At 46.4% G+C, this 18,624-nt stretch overlaps 2 protein-coding genes across 6 annotated transcripts; one reads left to right on the top strand and one right to left on the bottom strand.

Annotated features, from left to right (window-relative positions):
- Positions 1–1,883: 1,883 nt before the first annotated feature.
- On the top strand, positions 1,884–9,557 carry TMEM97 (transmembrane protein 97). The gene is made up of 3 exons (XM_019731401.3): positions 1,884–2,147; positions 7,162–7,306; positions 8,202–9,557. Exons 1-3 carry the CDS (start codon positions 2,019–2,021, stop codon positions 8,459–8,461), a joined length of 534 nt encoding a protein of 177 aa, XP_019586960.1. The 5' UTR covers positions 1,884–2,018; the 3' UTR covers positions 8,462–9,557.
- A 99-nt stretch (positions 9,558–9,656) lies between these two features.
- Positions 9,657–18,479, bottom strand: IFT20 (intraflagellar transport 20). Of its 5 annotated transcripts, none has more exons than XM_019731402.3 (6): positions 18,337–18,479; positions 12,829–13,050; positions 12,537–12,665; positions 11,282–11,367; positions 10,518–10,621; positions 9,657–10,061 (listed from the first exon to the last, which is right to left on the bottom strand). In XM_019731402.3, the coding sequence occupies exons 2-6, from the start codon at positions 12,956–12,958 to the stop codon at positions 9,980–9,982; spliced, it is 531 nt and encodes a 176-aa protein (XP_019586961.1). In that variant the 5' UTR covers positions 12,959–13,050; positions 18,337–18,479; the 3' UTR covers positions 9,657–9,979. The 5 variants fall into 5 exon arrangements, with proteins under 5 accessions (XP_019586961.1, XP_019586963.1, XP_088658178.1 ...); XM_019731404.3 differs by having other exon boundaries at positions 9,932–10,061; positions 12,829–12,869; positions 18,337–18,477; XM_088802052.1 differs by having other exon boundaries at positions 9,932–10,061; positions 12,829–13,075; positions 18,337–18,473.
- Between the last annotated feature and the right edge of the window lie 145 nt (positions 18,480–18,624).

Here is an 18,624-nt window from a genome sequence, read left to right as displayed (position 1 = left end):
TCTCTGAAGTTGAAGCCATACCTCACCCTATGCACACTTTCCTCCTGGTTACTCCCCTCATATACCGAAGACTTTGGCAATGGGCTCACAGTCTTCTCCCCACGCAGCTGCCACCACCATCCTACCTCGGTGGCCTTTGCAGTCCATCTAGCCCACAACCTGGCCTTTCTGTGCCTTGACCTCATCTCCAAAGACCTTGCCCTCCACTCCATTTCAATCACACCTTCCCATGGACAGAACCTCTTCCTGACACCAAGAACTCAGACATTGCACCCCCATATCATAATCTCCCCACCTTCTGGCCCATGCATCCAGTTTCTAGCGCTCTTCCTCAGCCTCAATCCGTTCACCCTTCCACTCTCTTTCTGACCTCACATCACTCGCTCCATCTCTCCACTCTCGCTCAGCTCCTCAAAATAACCATTGTCTGTCTGAACCCCACGCTGGAGGAGTCCACCAGCCTTTTTCTGAGCCCTGGAGTAAAGCACATGGCTTAGGAGATTGGGGCCTCCAGATCAATGGCCACCCACCTCAGCTGGGCCCTCCATGCTGCCAACAATTTCTCTGTCCTAGTCCCATGGGGCCCATGCTATGGAGCACAGAGCTCCTTTGACCTAACCCTAAGCCTTCCATTCTCTCCAGCCCCAGAGGGACTGCTGTCTTCCTCCTGTATGCACAACCTCTCCCCGGTCCCAGAAACTTTCAACAGCACCTAACAAGTGAAAGTGCTCTAGTCTCTCTCATCTGAAAAATAAGCCCTCTCTTGAGCACATCTCCCTCCAGCCACTGCCCCATTTCTCCCTCCCCTTCACAACCAGACATCTACACTCCCTGCCTCCACCTCCCGCCTTCCTTACTCCTGGCCCTGCTGTCATCTGGCACCTGCCTCCACCAGTCACAACTGCTCTAAAGGCCACCAGGGAGTACTGACACAGTGTCACTCTGACACAGCTGACTCTCCTTCTGTCCTTGTGTTTCTGACATCACACTCCTGTTATCCACCTGTATCACAGCCTCCTCCTTGGAGGAACCCTGAGGTTGGAGCTCCGTTTAGAGGCCCTCTGCTCTCAGAACTTCAACTCCTAGCAAACCCTAATGCCGCACAAATCTGCATCTCGAGACAGGTTCATCCAAATGCCCACTAGACTTCACTCAGATGCTGCAGAGACGGCTTAATGTCAACATGGGCAGAACCAATTACCTCTCTTCAACTCCTCCCTTTTCAAGCCCTCTCCTCCGCAAGTGGCAGCCCCATCCAAAGCACACCTGGGTCCAGCATACAGAGATCAACGTTTGCTGAATGAATAAATAAATCCCTGATCCTCCTTCATTCTCAACAGCCGGTCACCAAGACCTATCCATTTTACTGTCTATACCCCTCTGCTTTTTTAAAAAATTGAGGCTGGCTGCCTCCCACGCATCCGTCGGAAGGTTTCCGCGACTCTTCATCTCCGGCGGGACAGGGATCTTACCCCGTGTCCCCACCGCCCGTGACTGCCGTGCCACGGCAACGCGCTGTCCGGCCGGCTCTAGTCTGTGACACCCCCACTGCATCTCCATAAGCGCCCACCTCCCAGCATCCAGGAGACGCTCGGTGAGCTCAAAACCGAGGGAGTGAGTCGAGTACTGATCGCAAAGGGCCACAAGGGGCAGCCGCCGCTGAGCACAGCGCGCCACGCGGTGGGCGGTGAGAGGCCCGCCCGGGGCCCGCCTCCCTGGCACACCCCTCCGTCCGCACGCGCCGCGCGGCAGCAAGGAGCCCCGCCCTTATCCCACGCGGCACTCTTGGCAGCCAATGCGGGGCGACTTCTCGACACGCTATACTCATTCAAGCCAATAGACGTTCCCTGAGGAGAGTCCCGCCTCTCCCAGCCAACCAATGGGAGCGGACTGCGTATCCCTCGAAGGGGGGGCCGCAGGGGTAAGGGGTCCGGGGACCATGCGTGGTGTCCGTCCCTATTCCCACGTTGGCGGTCTCAGCTAGCGAAACCTCGGCTCCTGCCCGACCCAGCTAACGGATGATGGGGACTCTGAGCGCCCGACGCGGCCTGGAGTGGCTGCTGGGCCTCTACTTCCTCTCCCACGTTCCCATCACCCTGCTCTTGGACCTGCAGACGGTGCTGCCGCGCGAACTCTACCCGGTCGAGGTGAGGGCGCCGGTCGGTCCCCCCAGTTTGGGGTCCCTCCGTGCGCTGCGGTTGTGCCCTGGCGTCCCCATGACTTCCCCTTCTTCGCCTTCGGGTCCCCCTTCGCCCACCCAAGGCTGCAGTTCTGTCTTCCTTAGGTCCTGCGGGTGCTTCGGCCCCTCCTTCCCCTTCAACTCGACTTCTTCCCCGGGGTTTTCTTTGTCTATCCCAGACCCTTCCCCCAAGCTACTGGGAGCGCACACTGTTCCTTGTGAAAACAGCTCTTCCCCGGTATGTTTAAGGCTCTCACACCCCATCTCTGTAGTCAGTTGTCAGTGTTTGAGGGAAGTAGCCTGGATGAACCAGTGTCTGAATCACGTGTGAGTTTTGCTTTAACGTTGTGTTTCTTGAAAGAACTTTAAAATACCGTCTAATCACAAATAATTCAAGTAGAATTAGAGCCATCTCATGGGCATTTGCAGATCGTCATTACTTCAAGATGAGGATCCAGCAACTTCAAAAGCTCGGAAGTCAATTAAGGACACCTTTTCAAATGGGCCCTTTCCATTGGGTTCCACTAAGAATGATCAACTGAGTAGAAATAGGGGCAAAAAGCCTCATTTTCCTGGTTGTTGGAGCGCATTCTTATTCCCAAATTTTGTTTTGATGCATTTTATTTCTTGAGAAATTTATTTTCCCGGTCTTTTCATGCCTGGACCCTGTGTAACTTTCTTCCATGGAATTCCTGTTCTCAGTCTATGTATCTCCAGTCTGTCTGTACTTGTCCCCAGTTCTGCAGACTCATCAACCTACAGATTTAATTTTGCCCCTGTTTCTTCTTAAATGCTTTTTCTGTGCAGAGCAAGGTTTCTTAACCGGAGGTCCATGAACCCGATAGTGCATGCAAAACTGTGTGTGCCTTGAATTTTCTGGGAGGAGAGTGTGTAGCTTCCATGAACTTTTCCAGGGGTCTTACCCTCCCCAAAAGGTTAAGAGCTGGTGCTCTGTGTACCCCTACTCCATAGTCTTTTGGTTTGTGTGCTTCTAAATCCAAGCATAACTGGGAAGACCTCTAACCTATCTTTTCGTGGGAAATGTGTAGGTAACATGTGACAAGAGCATTGGATTGCAGTTTGGAGACAGGGATATCCCAAGAACTGCTTGAGTGTCTTTGGCAAGTCAGGGCTCTAGCCTCAGTTATCAAGTAAGAGAATATTGGGTTGAATTACAAGCTCAGGCATATACAGGGTATTAGTTTCCTGTTGCTGCTGTAGCCAATTACCAAAAACACAGTGGCTTAAAACAACACAGATTTATTCTCTTACAGTTCTGGAGGTCAAAATGAATTTTGCAGGGCTGGTTCCCTTTGAAGGTCCTAGTAGAGATTCTAATCTGTTCCTTGCCTTTTCCAGTTGCTAGTGGCGACCAGTGTTCCTAGGCTTGTGGCCACATCACTTCAATCTCCACTTCTGTCATCACTTTGTTTCCGGTTCTTCTCTAGTCCAATCTCCCTCTGCCCTACTTTTATAAGGACACTTGTGATTACGTTTAGGGCCCATCAGGAGAATCTCCCTGTCCCAAGATCCTTAATTTTAATCACAGCTGCAGAGTCTCATTTGCCAAGTAAGTTTCCATTCACAGGTTCCAGGGGTTAGGAGGTGGATATCTTTGGGGAGCCATTATTCAGCCCACCACACAGGCCCAGGTAACACATACTCTTTCTAAACAGGTCGTCAAAGCTCTGCATTAGCCATTAGTTGCTTTAAAGAAAGTCTGTGTGGCCAGCAAAACTCAGGCCGGCTGCCTATTTACAATCTGTGATGTTATGAGTCGCTATAATACTAGGCAAATATGTTACTCCAGGTTATTTCAGACTTAACAGCTGTTGTTTTCTTCATCCTTTTTGAATGTGCCATTCCCACAAGTCCTTGCTCACCACTCACAAGATACAGTTAAAATGTGTCCAGCATCATAAAGATCCTATTTAAATTTATATATTTGATTTGGTCAAGTTTCCTCAGCTTTATTTAATGTTGGCTTATTGTAAAAGGTCAAGGGCCAATGCAGGCAGGATCTGGCCAGAAACTGTGTGTGTGTGTGTGTGTGTGTGTGTGTGTGTGTGTGTGTGTTTTGAACGTGTTAGCAATATGGGCCTCCTGGCTGAAAGGCCTGCGTCTCAATAAGTCACTCTTGTTGCTCCGAGGTGGGGAAATGATGGTTTGCTGCTTCTCCATGAGGAAAATAACAATAATAAAAGCCTTGAGTTAGTCTCAGATTCTCTTTGATAATTTGCCAAAATTTAACATCTGTTGTTTTTTTCCTCCTTAAATAGAAGGGATTTTCCCCTAGAACTAAAAAGATCACACACTGTTTGGGCTAAAATTTGCAAATACTTTTTTTTGGTTTGAATCAAATCAACACTTGGAAAAACTCTTACTACGAAACAGTAAGAATTTAGTTGGGATTAGAACATGAAGTTGGGGGTTCATGAAGAAGATGGGAAGCATTTTGGAGTGTCATTTGCAGTTGGGAGCCATTGCTTCTGTTAGAAATAAGGAAAAAATAGGTGAGCACCTACGTCTGAAATCAGTCTGTGCTCTCATTCTAAGTTAGAGAAGTGCAAAAATGTTCAACTGGTTTAGAATTCCATGTGCACAGGCCAGGTGACTATTTTTAATGAGTAACAATGGTAAATTGAATCAAATCTGAGTCCAGTATAAATGGAAACAGTTCTAGTACCTTTTTGGGAGTCTTATTAACTAATAAGAATAATTCTTATTAAGGACCAGTTGCAATGCCAAGATCTTTAATAGGATTAAACTTGAACCTCTCCAAATACGTATTAATTATATTCAATTAAGTAATCTTTATGTGCTAGCCATTGTTCTCAAGACTGTATTAACTCATTTTATCTTACCAACAGTGAAGTGTAGGTACTGTAATTGGGAAACAAGCTTAGTGAGAGTAAGTGCTTTTTGCCCAGAGCCAGCACTCAGAGCCAGGCTGTCATGTGGGGTCTCTGGTCCTGCTCCCCACATAAGAACGCAGGATATGGTGAGGCCAAAAAGGAACTTGACCAACGGAGCCATGGATAGGGGGTTCATACCACTATAGTCTCGCTGGCGGCTGGGTTGGAGACACAGGAAGCAAGACCTGCCGTCCGCTTCTCTACCAACCAACTCCATGCTAACTGCAATCCACCTTTGCTAGCTCAGCCACGGCAGTTACGTCAATGGCGAATGGCTCACTGGTCACAGCTAACTAGTTACAGCTCATGGCCATCTACTACCCGAGCCAGCACCTTTCCACGTAAGGCCGAGAGCCTGGAAACTGCTCTCTGGGACTCTGTCCCCACAGGCACTCTGCCCCCAGGTCCCATGCTCTTTATTCTGCTGAGGGCCTGTGCCTGGCCTTCCACCAGCCGTCGCTGTGGCATCAGGTGGCTGTTTTATGAGTGTGGGCAAGTGTTTGGGTTCTAATTGATTACTACGAGAGCTGGATGAGTATTTAGTTTGCTAATCTCATCCTGCAGCCCTTAGAAATTACAGTGCTGTACGAATCTGCCTGGATATCTGAAATAGGTGGATCTGAGAGATTGGATACAGATTGAATAGGAAATGAAATTCAAATGAACCAGAATGCCCTTTAAATTTGGCAGTAACTCTTTTTACTGCAGAAAAGCAGGTTGTTACCGCTAGTATTTTTTTAAGGAAATCTAGAAAGCAAAAAGGGATCTTAAAAAAACATTTAGCTGCTTGTTTTACAGATGAGGAAATAGAGCCCAGGAGAGTACCGTGACTTAGCCTTTATGAATATTTTCTAGAAGGAAGCTAAGGGTATTGCTGTGAATTTAAATTTCAAGTACAAATTAGAGATCACTTGGTCAATAAATTGGTTCTCTAGCCAGAGCCTTTCTAAAATTAATATAACAGAGTATTTCTGGATATTTGCTTAAAGCTCACTTGCACCAATGAGGCCTCTATTTAACAGTAGTGAGCCTTTATCTTTTGATTAAAAATTAACAGGAAAAGTATCTCTGGATTTTCCACTGTAAGCTAAATTTTACCTTGGAAGTTGTCTTTATCATAATATAAAGATATATACGAGTATTTGGCTCTGAAGGCAGGTGTGTCAACATAATGCCATCTCCGGGAGGTTAAATGCAATAGACCTTCAGTAGTCCACGTGGCGTGCAAAGCCCTAAGCTTTTCGTCTCTTAAAAAAGCACAGAATGGGCAGCCTCAAACCCTGCTACTTCCCTCCTCTGCCAGTAGCCATGTCAGCAGGGATCTGTATTTTTTTATTTGACAGCTCAATTACGAGGGTGGGGCCCAAGTCAGAACTGAGACTGCCAACAGAAGTTTGGACATAGCCAAGAAGCTATGTAATTTGTGGTCTGGGGCAGAGTTTGTTCTACACATATCCTACTGGTCTCCTAAAAGAAAAAACTTGAGAACTAGGGGAGTTAAGAGTGATAAGGAATTTGAGATTTGGGGATTATTTGTCTAAAATTGCATCTTCACAGAGGTTCAATTTACCCCCCTTCTACCACCCTCAAAAGAAGACAAACTCAGTTCATTTCTGTATTTGGGGAACGCCCGCCAAGCTTGGTGTGCAGTTACCCTTGTGAAAGGACAAATGTCAGGATGGTTTTCACATGCCATTTCTTTATAAAGCATGATATTGTTGGTGGCTATGTCACGTTTGTGCATTCATTCAGCAAACCAAGGGCCTACTAAGTGCCAAATATTGTTGCTTTTGACAGTGGGCAACACACTCAGATACGTGTTAATCATGCAGTCACACACACGTGCTGGGTGGCACAAAGGGGCCGGGAGAGCTGAGGAAAGCTGGGAGAAGGTAACACTTAGAGCTGGTGCGTTGTTACTAAATGATCATCTAGGCTGCGTCACACAGGCAGCTGAGTGGGCCGTGTGCTGCCGCAGGAGCTGGGTCATGAGACTCTCGGTGGGATGGAGCTGCTGCGTGTGTCCTGCCAGGTGGCGTCTTCATCGTGATCTTTATCTTTTTCTAGTTGCGAAACCTGCTGACGTGGTACGCCAAGGAGTTCAAAGACCCTCTGCTACAGAACCCCCCAACATGGTTTAAATCCTTCCTGTTCTGCGAGCTTGTGTTTCAGCTGCCTTTCTTTCCCATTGCAGCATACGCCTTCTTCAAAGGTTGGTAAATGGTGGGGACATCCCATTTTTGCTCTGAAATCAGGTCCCAGAAATCTTTTGGGCAAGTGTCTCCAAGGGAGAGGGGAGTGGTCCCTGGAGTTTGTGTGACGGTTTTATAGGATATGGTGGGAACGGCCAGGATCGCTCCTGTAAAGGGCCATTAAAGTGGTTCGGGCTGACGTGTGTGGTCAGCTGGCCTGCGTGACGGCCCCCGCCAACTGGAAAGCTCTCGTACACATGAAACCGGAGGCTACTTAATCTAAAGATCAAACTTGTTGCTTTTTATTGGGTTTTTTTCCTCCTCACAGAATTTTTTATTGTTGGCTTTCATTTTTCTGCTTTAGGTAGTATCATACTGGCTTATAAGCAGCAGCATCAAGCTAATTCCTAAAGGGCTTCACTTCTTATTTAAAAATTATTCTTACAATGTCTCCATATAACTAATGCTTTTATAAAGAAGGCGGTCATACTGATGTATGTGGTAACTAAGCTTGCACAGCATATTTCCCACTGGAGACCCCGAATCCATCTCTTGGCAGAATCTGTTGATCTTGTCGCTTATGTATACTGTAGCTAAATAGATGTTGCTGGCAGCCCCCAATCCTCGCATTTAAACCAAACGGGTTTAACTGATACTGGCCATTTTACTGCCCTAGTTTTTCTGAATTCCAACGCCTACCCTTGGTTCTTTGGCAGCCAGTGTGCTAGGGCCTCTGTCACAGAAGTTTGTGCAGTATATAGCACATCTGGCTTTCCATTTATTTCCACTTGGAAAAGTAAGTAGAATGATTTCAGCTGAAGGGAGCAGGCAGAGACAGCGTGGGGAATGTCATGGGTACCCCTGGAGTCGTGAACAAAACGAACGCTTCTCTCTTTCTCTTCCTGGCAACTTTAGGAGGCTGCAAGTGGATCCGCGTCCCCGCAATCGTCTACTCGGTTCACACCATGACAACTCTAATTCCAATTCTTTCCACATTTCTATTTGAGGATTTCTCCAAAGCCAATGGTTTCAAAGCCCAAGGACCTAAGACTTTCCAAGAACGACTAACCCTCATATGTATCTATGCCCCCTACTTTCTCATCCCTCTTATGCTTCTGCTTTTCATGTTGCGGAGCCCCTACTACAAGTATGAGGAGAAAAGAAAGAAAAAATGAGAGAAATAACCATTGTCCCAGGGGGAGAGACGCCCAGAAGGCAGTTTCCTATTGGACCTAGTACAAGGAAAACTGCTCAGAACCCATTTGAAACACACAGCAGCAACACACAAGAGCAAGGCACTGGCAGGAGCCCCATCAAACTGTCACTTTCCAAGGGCACTGGCACCAACAGACCGATCACCTGAGGCCGGGCTGAGGGATACGGGCTAGATTATAGGGAGGAGGTGCCAGACACCTCACAGCGTGCCCCACTGCAGTTCCATCGCAGGGTTACTGAGAGCAAGAGTAGAAACGACAAACTTCCAACAAACATGGCCTGCTTGGCATGTTCCTGAGTCATCTGACCCACAATATACATGTGACTAACCCCTCGGCTCATGATTATAGCATATCACTAATCAGCAAAATGAACAGTGGGATGTTTTAGGCCATTTTAAAGTTTGAAATTATGCCTCTTTAATATTCATTAAAAACTATCATGTTTTCTTGCCCCCATCCCAGGGAAGGGGCGGGGGAATATTCTGTAAGAGGTTTAAACTTAGTTTTCCTTAAGGTTTGGCCCCGGCATGAGTATCAGCCAGAAACAGGAAACTGGAAGGTGTTTTGTTTCTGTCTTAAACAGCTCGTCCCAGTAGAAGAGATTTTTTTAGTCTCCTTATTTATCCTCTTTCCAAACCTTAGTGTTCTGTACTTTTACACACCATTTGATAGAAGTTGCTTTACTCAGAAGTCTGGTGTCTCAAACCTCATGTGGACGTGTGCTTCCTACTGGATAACTTCATCCTTCCTAACAGTTTAATAATCATTCCTTCCTGTCTTAGTCAAAGTGGGGGGACAGCTGGTTATGACATCCAATGTGTGCATCGTATAGGGTCTCTTCACATTAGTACTTGGTGTTCCATTAGCTTTCTCTAAATTCATACACAAGGCCAACTCAAAAAAAGAAATTTGTGAATACACATGGAAAATAGTAGCAACTGGTCTCAATTAGTTTCCCCCTTTTTGCCTGTTCTGCTCAGAAGCTGTATTGTTCTGTTGGGAGTATCATCTGACTCATGTGTCTGGTCCAAATAAAGGTAGCTGCTGACCACTGCCTGGTTTGTTTTGTGGACTAGAGGCTAGCGAGTCCAAGGTTCTTTTACAAGGGGTTAAGTGTACACTTTAAGGGCACCGGGAAGAAATAGATAAGCCATTTGAAAACAATAATTTATTGCTTTTTCTTCCAAAGCTTTGTGAATTTACAAAAAAAAAAAAGGATCAAAGTTTACAGACTGCTCAGTTGAGGCTAAATTGCAAGAGGTGAGACCCTCGGCCACTGAGGTCACTGGGTGTTCAGCAGATGTGCACTGACATCTGAAACAAACTCCCCCAGATTTGTTTTACTGCCTTCAGAGCTGCTGCATTCCTTATACGCCACCTCACGTGACATACTTGGGTCATTGGTCAGTCACTGGAATGGTACAGAGGTTTTTGTTTTTTTTCTTTTTTGCCCTCCTATAAAATGAAATTTTCAGTTCATTTCTGAAAAATAAATTGGTCAATAAATTCATTTTGTTCTGCTTCTACTTTACACAAAGCTTCATATTCAACCCGATACCTGAAAAACAAAATTGTTAGAAGCGCTAAAAATGGATGAAATAAACCATGGATTTAATTCTTCTAGAGAAGAATAGAGGTGATTTAAATGATTCCAAGAAATGGTCTGAGTTCAGAATGAAGAAGTTAGGGCAAGAAAGAGAGAAAAAAGGAGGCGCAAAGCCCTGCCCAGGGCCACCCATAAGAAATCAGCCTTGAGAGGATCTTTTCCTTTCAGAGAGCAGGCCAGCCAACTTGCTGCCTGAGCTTTCATGCTCTCTACTACAGGTGGTTTGACATGAACAAATTTTCTATTTCCTTCCCATTGAGTGTAATTTTATTTTATTTTTTAAATCTTTGAATCAGGATGACAAGTGAGCACTTCCTGGGAGAACAATGATGAAGGACAAGAGGTGGCCATTAAGAAGGAAAAACAGAATTGCAGCTGAGTCAGAACTTGCTTTATGTAACTTCTTACCTTTCGAGCTGCATTTTCTTTTCTGCTATTAGTGCTTGGAGTTGCTGTTGTTGGGCTTCTCTCTGCTTTGCTATAGATTTGAGCAAGTTCCGAGCACCAATGGCCTAGAAAAACACAGTATTACCCAAGAAGGTCACAGCTTCCTTCAAACCATCTTCAGCATTAAGTCCACAACTGGGTAAGGGCCACTTGGGGGCTCTCTCACTGCCCACGCGGGAAAAGAAGGTCGAGCCTCAGAGCTTTGGGAGTGTCATTAACCTCATGATCCCAAAGTGCCTGATGAGAACTGGACTGCGGGGGGGGGGGGGGGGGGGGAGCTAGGCGTACCCCCGAGTCTGGTACAAGGTACAAGGGTGTTCAGTGGCCCATCTGGTGTGCCACTTAGCTTTGTATCCTTTGCCAAGTCATCTATACTCTGCCCTTCCTTTCTTCATTTATAAAATGAGGATAAAACCATTTATCTCAGGGACCTTTACAAAAAATAATGATTAAAGTGCCCTGGCGTATGAGTTCAATAGTAGCTTACTTGGACCGGGAATTTTTGGATTTTTTTAAATTGAGGTATAATTGACATATAACATGTTTCAGGTGCACAACATAATGAATTGATGCTCGTATAGGAAGTATTATGTAAAATCTTGTTTTAATTAAATAAAAGACTCTCCCCCTCCACCCAAAATACAAGTCAAGAGGACAGAAGAATGACAGGGCTAGTGAACCAGGGTCCCAGGCCAAGATTTAGACAAAATACATGTTGATCTTACCTTCATCTTCTCATTTTCTGCTTCTTTTGCAAGTTGGTCAACAAGCTCAATTAAACCACCAACTATTTTCTGAAATTGGCCAATTTCTTTTGGGGAAAGAAAAAGAAAATGTTTTTATTTTCTCAGTGTCATTACTCTCCCTAAGCGTTCCCTTGCAGCATGAGAGCAGGACTAACTGCCCCTTCTAACGTGTCAAAACAATTTGGTGTCTGCTGGCCTAAAGTCGGCCACCCTTGGTCTGAACCTAGAGATAGGGGCCAGGTGCCCAGAGCTGGTTGGACACACCTGGACCTTGGGTCCCCACTGAGCCAGTCAGTTGCTGTTACCTCAAGCTATGAAGGCTCCTGGTGGGCCCATTCTGTGGATGGACCCCATCTGCTTTCCCAGGAGTGACAGGAAGCACAGAGGGCCATGTTCATGAAAGGACTGGAATGCTACCTCTTGACTATAGCCACAGATGACATACCAGATTTCAGTTAATGGTGCGGTGGGGGTTGCTACCTGTGCCCAGAGTCAATAAAGAGCTCAAAACACTGAAGTGCTTAATCTCCCATTCTCTTTTTTACCGTATCCTTTGATGTGGTGGAACCCCATTCTACTGAGGAGTAAACTAAGGCCCAGAGAGGTGGGACAAAGTTCACACAGCAAATCAGAAGGCTGGTGATAGAACCTATGGTACCTTTCACCAGGCGAGCTCTCGCCACAGCCTAGAGTCCCCAGAAGGCTCAGAAATCCCTGCTCTGGCTAGATCTGCTCGAGTCTGCCACGGGGCTTGCTTGGCTGCTAGGACAGGAGGTGTCCTGGATATCTCTAGTTGAAAACTGACTTCATAGAGTCTGTTGAGTTGCTTCTAGAGACTTCGGTTAATCAACTTTCCCTCCCAAGAATGGCAAGCCTACCAATGAGAACACTATTACTCCCCAAGAAATCAAATCATCAGTACATAACTCTCTTTCCCACTCCCAAGCCATAGTTCTGCCCCTATTTAGTTTAAGGTTTCTGAAAGCAAAAAAAAATCAAAGATGGCATATCTTGAAAGACACCCTCCTCTGTATTCGAGTGTCATTTTGACTGGTGCTCCTTGTGGGACTACGTAAGAGCATAAGAGGGCAGGTAGGGACGGTAGGTGGCACGTGGGAATTCCTAACGGCCAGCCTCCACATCCAGGAGCCAGCAGCTCCATTCTGGCAGGGTGGAAGTGGGGCACTGTTGGAATAAAGCTGCGTGGCAACATGTCTCCCCAAATGACACTCACTGTCCACAAAGTCCTTGCACTCTTCCTTGAGCTCTGTCGTCTGCTGGGTCACCTCGGGGTCCAACACCCGCAGCTTGTTCAGCTCGTCAAAGTGCAGCCCTGCTTCACCCAGGATGTCCTTGGCCATGGCTGTAAAGAAACAAGCCTCATCCCTGATCTCTTCCCAGCCACCCAAGGAAATGCCTGCTTCCAACCCAGCCCGGCCCCACTCCTGCCCCCAGACTCCGACCCCAAAAGCCCAGATGTACCAAAGGCTCCCCCTTCCCGCTACCTCCACCTCGCTAAGCCTCACCTGTTTCCCTTCTGGCTTCCCTAGAGAAGAGAGGATCTGCTCTGAAGGAGTGACAGTGGCAGTCAGGAGGAGATGTGTCATAGGAGCAAGGGTCAGGAAAGAATAAAGTCCAGTTGCTTGTCACAGGCATCGTTCATTCAACACATATTTCTTGCGTGCCTACTACATGCCAACACTGCTAGAGGCTGGGGGTACAAAGAAGAGCGCCACACGGTGCTCGCCCTGGAGGAGCACATAGTTTATTTAGCTGGAGGAAGACAGACACGTAAACTGAAAAATTATACCGTGTTAAGTGTTTTTACAGAAATATTACTAAAGCATTGGAGGAGCACAGAACAGTTAACTTGGGGAGAGGGAGTAGATACCTGCACTAAGTTGTCAGCCATAAGTATATTTATCCCCAGTCACGCACCCGAAAGGACATGAAAAAGCTTTCAAATACAGTACTGGAACAACACAAAAAGCAAGAAAAAGAACATCTGAGTGAATTAAAAATTAGAGTTAGAAAAATAAGAAGCCAGGAGTAAAAATACTACCCAAAATGTATGCCACTGGATACTGTCCACTTGCCTGAACGAGGACCCAAAGTTGGGTCAGTCTCTTTCTAGCAGAAAACACAAAAAGGAATGAAGTATCAGCAACAACGTATCAAGTAAGGAAGTCAGGGAAAGTCATTCCAAGCGGAGAAAACAGCATGAACAGAGCCTGAAGTCACTGAAAGGGCCTACCTGCCTAGAAAGGACAGAGGATAGAGCTGGAAAAGTCAGATGGAGCCAGAGCAGAAAGACCCTAGAAGCCAAGCTAAAGAGTTTGGGGTTTTTCTGTAGGCAAGAGAACCAGCAAGGATATTTTCTGCCTTCCCAAGATACCGTGCATTCCTGATCCAAAGGATGCCTCAATTCTGGGAAGGAAACACTGAAAACTTACCCTCATTCTGGCTTAAAAATAACAACACAAAAAATAGAGACTACATGCCCTGTCTAGAAATGGAGGCAATGCTACTCAGGTCTAGCCATTGGCTGCTATACCGATTCCAAAACCCCAGGTGTTCCAAAGGGTACCACGACCTGGCCCTGCACCAGCCTTTCCCTCTGCTCGCACCTCCCCCAGCCTCGCCTGTTTCCCTTCCAGCTTAGAGGTCTATTCTGAACGGGGTGATTGTGGGAGTGACTGCCCAGAGCTCCTGTACCACAGGAGGATTCATGGTTAAAAAAAAATGAAGTCCTCCCACTGCCAGAACTTTCAAGAGGACCAGAAATCCAGATTTGTATATGGAACCTGATTTTTAAAGGGAAGTACCTAATTCGAAAATTTAAAGTAAGGGGGAAAAAAACAAAAACACATCCCACGTTGTGTGGGCCAGCTAATGTACGTCCATAGGCTGTCTGTGTATAGGTGTGGCCCAGAGCCTTTGGCCTCACTGGAATCCACTGAAGTAGGCTACGTAGCATCTTCCTTTTGAAACATTTTAATCATCCAGAGTTTCCTTATGATCAGGATTTATAAAAAGATCCGTCTTCCAACTTGTTCTTATATTTACACATATAGTCTGAGCGTTTAACACAGGGGTGTCCAAACTTTTTTCACCAAGGGCCATATGCGGTAAAATACACAAACAGCCGGGCCACTCACTCGAGGGGAAGTACGTATTGCCTCACCTGGTTTATTTAAGTAAACTAAATAAATCAGCCTACAACACTGCTTTTCATGAATGGGATTTTTTTTTTTTTTTAGAACAAAAAAGGTTGGCAGTTCATTCTCAAAATAGCTGCCTCTGATGCCTTCTGGATGGTGGTCCTTCTTGACAGACCTGGAGGGGGTGGGGATATAAAATAAATTATATACTATATTTCAAGCTTGTTATGCAAGAAAGTTTGGATTGCAAACAGATCAACTAATATTTGTTTTAAAATTGCTGTCAACATAAAATGATTACATTTATTAAGTAATAGGGCTTAATAACACATGGAATGTGTAATATATTTTGAACTCAGGGGAACACGGTTGCACTCAGTGGGAAAAATGAAGTTGCGCTTTGGCTTGCAGGATTGCTGCCAGACCGGGAGTCAGTTTTGTGGTTGAGATGCAAAGGACGGCACAGAGATTGTAGTTGATCATTTTGGTTCTCAATCTGCTTTTGTTCAGCCTCATCAGAGAAAATGTTTGTTCACATATGTATGTTGATCCGAACAGACTCATCATTCTTTCTGCGTGGCGTCTCATCAGAGGAAACGTGGCTTCTTCCAAGCTCCGGTAGAAGTCAGGTAAGGAGAGAAGCTGGTGTTGATCCTTCAGAGAATCATCACACTGCATTTCTATAAGTTCTAACTGCAGACTCGCTTCCACTTCCTCTGCATTTGTCATGAAGGGAGCCGCGAACAGCTTGATATCGTTCTCAATGGTAGAAAAATCTTGGAAGCCCTGAGAAAATTCTGTCATGAGACATGTGATCACAGACACATATTTCCCCTTTTTATCAGCGAGATCGGCCCTTGGAAACGCAGATCTGATTTTGGACCGTGTGGGTAAGTGCGCGACATTGAAGGTGCGCAACTGTGCCTCAAACAGTTGGAGCTCACACAGAATGCTTTCATGTGTGTGTGAAGCTGTGGTATGAGTTGGTCTTTGCCTTGTAGGTTTTTGTTGAGTGTGTTGAGGTGTTCAGTGACATCAACTAAAGACGCCAGGTCTGCCAACCATAGAGGGTCACTCAGCTCATGAAGAGGTCGGTCCTTTTTCTTTCAAAAACTGGTCAATCTCTGATCTCAGAGAATAAAACCGCTGAAGCATGGAGCCGCGACTTAGCGCACTTCTGAATGGTAGAGCAGGTCCCCACACTCAGCATCAACGTCAGGTAAGAAAGTTTGAAATTCTCTGTGGTAGAGTGCTCGTACTCGAATTATGTTTACCGTTTTCACAACAGTGTTCATCACATCGCTGAGCTGTGCTGTCTTGGCACAGAGCGCTTCTTGGTGGATGATACAGTGCATTTTAACTGCCTCACTCCGCTCTCCTGCACCTGGGCGCACACCATAGAGGCCATTCCTTTGTGCTTGCCTGTCATAGCTGGAGCTCCATCCGTTGTAACTCCACACAACTTGTCCCATTTAAGTCCTATCTTGTCAATTGCATTTGACACAGCTTCAAAAATGTCTTTACCCGTTGTTGTGGTATTTAGACTGCTGAGATCAAGCAGCCCCTCCGTAACGCAAAAGTTACTGTCAACTCCCCGCAAAAAAATTAATAACTGTGAGGTATCTGTGGCATCTGTGCTCTCATCACATGCAATGGAGTAGAAATCAAAAGCACACGTTTTGTCTGACAGTTGATGTTTTATGTTGGCTGACAAGTCTTCGATTCGCCGCACAGCTGTGTTTCTTGATAGGCTAACGCTGTCGAATTCTTGACTTTTTTCTGGGCACATTATTCCTGCGATTTTAGTGAGGCACTGTTTTATAAATTCACCATCTGAAAAAGCCTTCCCATGCTGGGCAATGAGTTGAGCCACCTCATAGCTGGCTATTGTGGCATTTTCTTGAGTTTTTTGGCACAGGAAAAATACTGTTGTTGCGCTAGCAAGATAGTTGTCATCTGTTTAACCTTCTGTTCTCGTTCCACACCAGTGTAGGACATGTAGGTCTGATGTTTGGTTTCGTAGTGTCGTCTTACATTGTACTCCTTCATCACTGCGACACTCTCATTACAAATCAAACACACACAATACCCCTTGACTTCCACAAAGAAGTATTCATTTTCCCACCGTGTCTGAAATTTTCTACACTCACTTGCTATCTTGCATTTCTTTGGTGTTGTCATTTTCAGTGCGCTGTGGCAAAATTTTTCTTTCCTTAATTTTGTTTTGTAGAGGAACTGCCTTGATCAACTCAGTAGCTCCACCTAGAGTTAAAACCAAGAAATGCAATACCGCCAGGTTTCATGTGCGGGCCATATTCTGGTATATTTTTGGAATTTGCCGTGGGCCAATTAAAAATGGATCACGGGCTGCAGTTGGCCCGCCGGCCGTAGTTTGGACACCCCTGATTTAACACCTCCTGGATGACTAACCAGACCAACTGCTCTAGAAAGCTTCAGTAACCCAAGGGAGCAAACACACATTTGCTTCCATTTCCACTCCCTTTCCTGAGAACATGCGTTTATTCAAAAACACTGAGTCCCTGCTCTGAAGACAGAGTAGTGAAGAAAGTGCTTCAATGCTTTTAGTTCCTGACCTCTGGACAGATAGTAAACAAATAATCACCAATTGTGCTAATAGTACGAGGAAAAGCACTGGTACTGGGTGAAGCTGCAGCAGGAGAACATAATTCTCATGGGGGCGGGGGTGTCAACAAAAGCCTTCTGAAAAAGTGACAATCTGAGACTTCAAGAATGTTTAAACGTTTTCTAAGTGAACTGGGGAGGAGGCATTCCAGGCAGAAGGAAAAGCATGTGTGAAGATCCTGCGGCTGTAAGAAATTTAACACATTCCAAGAACTGAAAGGCTAGTGTGGTTGAAACAGTGAGCAAGGGGGAGCATGGAACAGAATAAGGCTAGATGGAGAGGCTAGAGCTGTCATAGAGGGCTCTGAAAGTCATAGTAATGAGTTTGGATTGTATCAGAAGGGTAAAGGGCAGCCAGTGGGATCTCAACAGAGTAACATAATCAAACTTGCCTTTTAGAGAGATCACTCTGACTCAGAATGGAGTGGATTAGAGGGAACAAGAGGGTGGGGCCACACCTCCCTTGTCCATCACCCTAACCCTCGCATCTAGCATGAGGCCTGCACATAATTGGCACTCAACAATTGTTTGTGGGATGAATGGCTGAAAACAGAGGAGGCTATTATAGTAACCAAGGCTTAGAGCCAAAGAAAAGTGTTCCAATTTGAGATGCTTTGTAAGTTGAGTTGTCAGAATTCAGTCAAGGAATGACTGAATGTAGGGGTTTGAGGATGAGTGAAGGAGAGTCTGACAAGAGTCCCATTTCTGGTTTGAGACAACTGCATAGCTAGAGGGAATAGCTGAATGAGATGGGTCAGACCAGAGAAGGTTCACAGCTGACTATCAGATTCTCTTCCAACTCCCACCCCACGCGCGTCTGAGCATCTGAGAAACACCGGGCACAAAAGCCAGACCGAGCTCCCCGGAGATGAGGGCGTGTACACTCTCTCCGCCCCTGACTCCCCCGATCCACGCCAGGCACTACCAGCAGGCTCCGTCTCTGGGGTGTGAGGAAAGGGCACTGGGAAGAAAGTTAGATCTGGGTGATGGAGCTGGCTGTCTTCACTATGTAAACCTCTTGAACTTATCCGAGCCGCAATTTCCTCATAAAATTGTTGCGAGTATCAACAGGCAAAGCTCCAGGCCCAAGCTGTGTGTAAAACCCCTCCCAAAGAGTCGGGCGTAATTCCCACGTTTCTTTCGGCCTGGGACCGCCTTTCCTTAGCGCGCGCGGGCCTGTCATCTCGCCCCGATTCCGCCCGCGTCCCCCGACCCAGGGTCACGGCCTACCTTCCGACCCCGTAGTGGCGGTGTGCTGCGGCGCAGGCTGATGTCCGCAGGAAACTTCTCTCCCCGGTCCGCGGCAGCCGTACCTAGCTCGCCCGCTTCAGCCGCTGCCACGGCTACAGGACCTGTTTACACATAACGTCACTACCTGACACCGGAAGCACTTACACGCGACTAACCCGCAGAGCCTACTGGGAAACAGAGGCCCAAGAAGAAAGTCGGCTGCCTACAAGATCCAGAGGCCTTTGCACCGGAAAGGCTGCCGGAAGTAGTTGTGCGTTTACCACGGAA

The sequence above is a fragment of the Rhinolophus sinicus genome, chromosome 12 (assembly GCF_057876585.1).
Source record: "Rhinolophus sinicus isolate RSI-liver-muscle chromosome 12, RSI-T2T, whole genome shotgun sequence".
NCBI classification, from domain to species: domain Eukaryota; kingdom Metazoa; phylum Chordata; class Mammalia; order Chiroptera; family Rhinolophidae; genus Rhinolophus; species Rhinolophus sinicus.
The sequence above is the reverse complement of the archived record's forward strand: the minus strand, read 5'-3'. Positions and strand labels throughout refer to the sequence as shown.

Bases quoted from the DNA above. Each gene is read 5' to 3' on its own strand.
- TMEM97 (XM_019731401.3), top strand. From the start codon at position 2,019: ATGATGGGGACTCTGAGCGCCCGACGCGGCCTGGAGTGGCTGCTGGGC. The intron at 2,148-7,161 runs GTGAGGGCGCCG...ATCTTTTTCTAG, and splicing joins GCGAACTCTACCCGGTCGAG to TTGCGAAACCTGCTGACGTG. The intron at 7,307-8,201 runs GTTGGTAAATGG...TGGCAACTTTAG, and splicing joins AGCATACGCCTTCTTCAAAG to GAGGCTGCAAGTGGATCCGC.
- IFT20 (XM_019731402.3), bottom strand. From the start codon at position 12,958: ATGCCTGTGACAAGCAACTGGACTTTATTCTTTCCTGACCCTTGCTCC. The intron at 11,368-12,536 runs GTGAGTGTCATT...TTTCCCCAAAAG, and splicing joins GTGCAAGGACTTTGTGGACA to AAATTGGCCAATTTCAGAAA. The intron at 10,622-11,281 runs GTAAGATCAACA...GTGTTTTTCTAG, and splicing joins CAGAAAATGAGAAGATGAAG to GCCATTGGTGCTCGGAACTT.